The following is a 4,500-nucleotide window of genomic DNA, read 5'->3' as shown; positions in this document are numbered from 1 at the left end:
CCCGCCTCGACCTCCCAAAGTGCTAGGATTACAGGTGTGAGCCATCATGCCCAGCCCCCAGCTGTATTCTATTAAGCTTGTATTAAGCTACCAAAGAGATTTGCCAAAAATGTAAAACAATGCTACTCTTCTCATGACAATATTTTTGTTTTGGGAAATAGAAATATTAAATAAAACATTTTATTTTTAATTAAAAATATAGTATTTATGTTCACATGTAAATGTAATGTTTATTATTAATTTAAATGGATAAAAATGCATATTTTATTAAAAATTTTTCAGTTTTAATCAATTAATTTATTTTTTTTGAGATGGAGTCTCGCTCTGTCACCTAGGCTGGAGTGCAATGGAGTGATCTCAGCTCACTGAAACCTCCACCTCCCAGGTTCAAACTATTCTCCTGCCTCTGCCTCCCAGGTAGCTGGGATTACAGGTGCCCACCACCATGCCTGGCTAATTTTTCTATTTTTAGTAGAGATGGGATTTCACCATGTTGGCCAGGTTGGTCTTGAACTCCTAACCTCAGGTGATCCGCCTGCTTCAGCCTCCCAAAGTGCTGGGATTACAGGCATGAGCCACCGTGCCTGGGCTCTCAGTTTTAATTTCTAATGTCATAAATATTGATAGTTTTGACTCTCATAAATAAAAGTTATTTGGGGGCCCTTCATAATTTTTGAGAGTGTAAAAGAGTCCTGAGAACAAAAGTTTGAGACTCACCAAATTAGGCAAAAGGGGGATTTAGAGGATGTGCCAAAAAGGGAAGAGGAAAGAGAGAAAAGGAAAGAAGAGATTCAAGTTCAGTGAATATTAGGCTGATAGATTTGGGCTCACTACTATCATTTTGCTCCAAGAACACTTTATTCTGTGTTAGATAATGGCAAACATAGATTATATAATAATTTAATGTCTTTAATACTATGTAACATTAATTATATTATAAAAGTATAATAATATTATTATTGGTTTGCACCTTGGCAATTTAAAACATTTCATCCGAATTTATAAATATTTGAGAAGAATAGAAAAATAAGTGGCTCCTGGTGTACCCACCTGCTCTCTTGGGAGAGGAGTTTGACACACGCCGTGTGACCGCAGTACAGAGCGTAGGCCAAGGGCGTGCTTTCGTTGATGTCCCGCAGGTTGCTGTCCATTCCCAACTCCAGCAGTGACTGGACACATTCGACCTTCCCTGCAGCTGCAGCCCAGTGCAGAGGTGTCCTGGAGGGGCCACGTGGAAAAAGCACAAGTGTCTGAGCACGTTAATTATTCAGGTTTCTTAGCCAGCAACAGCTCCTGCTCAAAGTCAGGTTGAGGTAGGGAAAATCTTGTTGCCATTTACAGTATAGAAATAGTAAGTGTTAAATGAGCCCAAAGGATGATGGTGGACATGTGTAGGGGCCTCTCCTCTAGCTCTAAGTATCCCTGCCATCTGCTCTCTCTGGCCTTTCTGACAATTTCCTAGAAGAGGAAGTAGTGGGTCAAAGGGTATGAAGAGTTTTGAGGTTCTTTATACATAGTACCAGACTGCCTTCCAGGAAGATTGAGTCAATTTGTTCTACCAGCTGTGTTTCTCCTACTTCTCTAATACTGAGTATTGTCACTTACTTTAAAAATCTTTGTCCATTTGGTAGGCAAAATAATCTTCACTGTCGTTTTCCTTTCTATTTAATTTATAGTAAGGTTTGAACTTTTGAAAATATAAGTTTATTTTCCATTTGAGTTTCTTCATTGAAATGACTAATGCCTTTTGTCATTTTTCTGTTAAAGTATGTGTTTTTCTTTTTCTTTTTTTTTTTTTTTTTGAGACGGAGTCTCGCTATCACCCAAGCTGGAGTGCAGTGGCCGGATCTCAGCTCACCGCAAGCTCCGCCTCCGAGGTTCACGCCATTCTCCTGCCTCAGCCTCCCGAGTAGCTGGGACTACAGGCGCCCGCCACGTCGCCCGGCTAGTTTTTTGTATTTTTTAGTAGAGACGGGGTTTCACCGTGTTAGCCAGGATGGTCTCGATCTCCTGACCTCGTGATCCGCCCGTCTCGGCCTCCCAAAGTGCTGGGATTACAGGCTTGAGCCACCGCGCCCGGCCAAAGTATGTGTTTTTCTTACTAATTTGTATGTGCTCTTTGTATTAAAGACATTGATCTTCTATAGGTTGTGTTTATGAAAACATTTTCTGTAATTTGTTACTTGACTTTTAATTTATTTTTATTTTATTTTTTGAGATGGAGTCTCACTCTGTCACCCAGGCTGGAGTGCAATGGTGTGGTCTTAGCTCACTGCAACCTCTGCCTCCCGGGTTCAAGTGATTCTCACATCTTAGCCTCCTGAGTAGCTGGGACTACAGGCACATGCTACCACACCTGGCTAATTTTTGTATTTTTAGTAGAGACGGGGTTTCACTACGTTGGCCAGGCTGGTTTTGAACTCCTGACCTCGTGATCCACCCGCCTCAGCCTCCCAAAGTGGTGGGATTATAGGTGTGAGCCACCATGCCTGGCTAACTTTCAATTTTTAAGTGATTTTTCTATAAAACTTTAAAAAATAATCACATTTAATTCCTTTTTCATTTTTTCTTTCTTTCATGATGTTATGTTTAAAAATTCCTTCGTGGCTGGGCACAGTGGCTCATGCCTGTAATTCTGGCACTTTGGGAGGTTGAGGCAGATGGATCATCTGAGGTCAGGAGTTCAAGAACAGCCTGGCCAACAAGGAGAAACACCATCTCCATTAAAAATACAAAAATTAGCCAGACATTATGGCACATTCCCGTAGTCTCAGCTACTCAGGAGGCCGAGGCACGAGAATTGCTTAAACCCCGGAGGCAGAGGTTGCAGTGAGCCGAGATCACACCACAGCACTCCATCCTTGGCAACAGAGCAAGACTCTGTCTCAAAAAAATAAAAATAAAAATAAAAAGTCCTTCATTAGCCAAAAGGTGGATGAATATTCACCAGTATTTAAACCTTTATTAAATTGTATAACCAGTGTTTTCTTAAGAGAATAAAAAGAAAAGCCATAGACTTGGAGAAAATATTTGCAAATCACATAGTCAACACAAAGTATTACTAATACTAGTAATTAGTATGTAAAATCTTTCAGAACTGAACAACAAGAAAATAAACCAATTTTAAATATTAGCAAAAGATCAGAATAGACATTTCGTCAAAGAAGATATATGGATGGTAAATAAGCACATGAAGAGGTACTCAATAATATTCCAGTAGTACTGGAATACTACTCAGTAATGAAAAAGAACAGACTGCTGATATATGCAACAACATAGATGAGTGTCAAACATTCTGCTAAGTGAAATAAATCAAATAAATCAGTCTCAAAGGATGAGCTACTATATATTTCCATTTACATGACCTTCTGGAAAAGGCAAAACTATACAGACAGATAACTAATGAGAGGTTGCTAGGGCTTAGGGATGGGAAAGAGCTTGGCTATACAGAAGGACATGAGTTGATGTTGGAGTTGATGGAATTGTTCTGAATTGTTTGTGGTGGTAACATGAATTCATGCACTTTATGTACACCATAAAAGTAAATTTTACTGAACATAAATAAAAAGAACACCAGTATTCTAGATTTATTTGGTTTCAAAATAAAAAACCGGCTGGGCGCGGTGGCTCAAGCCTGTAATCCCAGCACTTTGGGAGGCCGAGACGGGCGGATCACGAGGTCAGGAGATCGAGACCATCCTGGCTAACACAGTGAAACCCCGTCTCTACTAAAAAATACAAAAAACTAGCCGGGCGAGGTGGCGGGCGCCTGTAGTCCCAGCTACTCGGGAGGCTGAGGCAGGAGAATGGCGTGAACCCGGGAGGCGGAGCTTGCAGTGAGCTGAGATCCGGCCACTGCACTCCAGCCTGGGCGACAGAGCGAGACTCCGTCTCAAAAAAAAAAAAAACAAAAAAACAAAAAAACAAAAAAACCATGGCTGGGCACTGTGGCTCACGCCTGAAATCCCAGCACTTTGGGAGGCAGAGGTGGGCAGATTACTTGAGCTCAGGAGTTCGACACCAGCCTGGGCAACATGGCAAAACCCAGTCTCTACAAAAAAAATAGAAAAATTAGTTGGATGTGATGAGTACGTACGTGCCTGTTGTCCTCGCTTCTCGGGAGGGTGAGGTGGGAGGATTGATTGAGTCTAGAGAAGCTGAGGCTTCAGTGAGCCGAGATCCTGCCACCACACTCCAGCCTGGGCAATGGAGCGAGACTCTGCCTCAAAAACCAAAAACTGAACAAACAAACAAAATCTGTGTGTGTGACTATATGCGTATTTTGGTATGTGCAGTGAGGTCAGAGCCAATCTGACTGTTTTCGTAATTACACAGCCAACTTTTCTCAACACCATTTCTTTTTCTTTTCTTTTCTTTCTTTTTTTTTTTTTGAGATGGAGTCTTGCTCTGTTGCCCAGGCTGGTCTCAAACTCCTGAACTTCTGACCTCAGGTGATCCACCCGCCTCGACCTCCCAAAGTGCTAGGATTACAGGTGTGAG

General features: G+C 41.6%; 1 protein-coding gene across 1 annotated transcript in view; it reads right to left on the bottom strand.

Moving 5' to 3' along the window:
* The window catches only part of ANKRD55 (ankyrin repeat domain 55), a 132,126-nt gene that overhangs the window by 16,783 nt on the left and 110,843 nt on the right, over nt 1–4,500 (bottom strand). The window contains exon 9 of the mRNA XM_011942923.1: nt 1,051–1,218. Within this exon, the coding sequence (XP_011798313.1) occupies nt 1,051–1,218 (168 nt within the window). The remainder of the gene's footprint in view (nt 1–1,050; nt 1,219–4,500) is intronic.

Source organism: Colobus angolensis, unplaced genomic scaffold (assembly GCF_000951035.1).
Source record: "Colobus angolensis palliatus isolate OR3802 unplaced genomic scaffold, Cang.pa_1.0 Scaffold212, whole genome shotgun sequence".
Taxonomy (NCBI): domain Eukaryota; kingdom Metazoa; phylum Chordata; class Mammalia; order Primates; family Cercopithecidae; genus Colobus; species Colobus angolensis.
The sequence above is the reverse complement of the archived record's forward strand: the minus strand, read 5'-3'. Positions and strand labels throughout refer to the sequence as shown.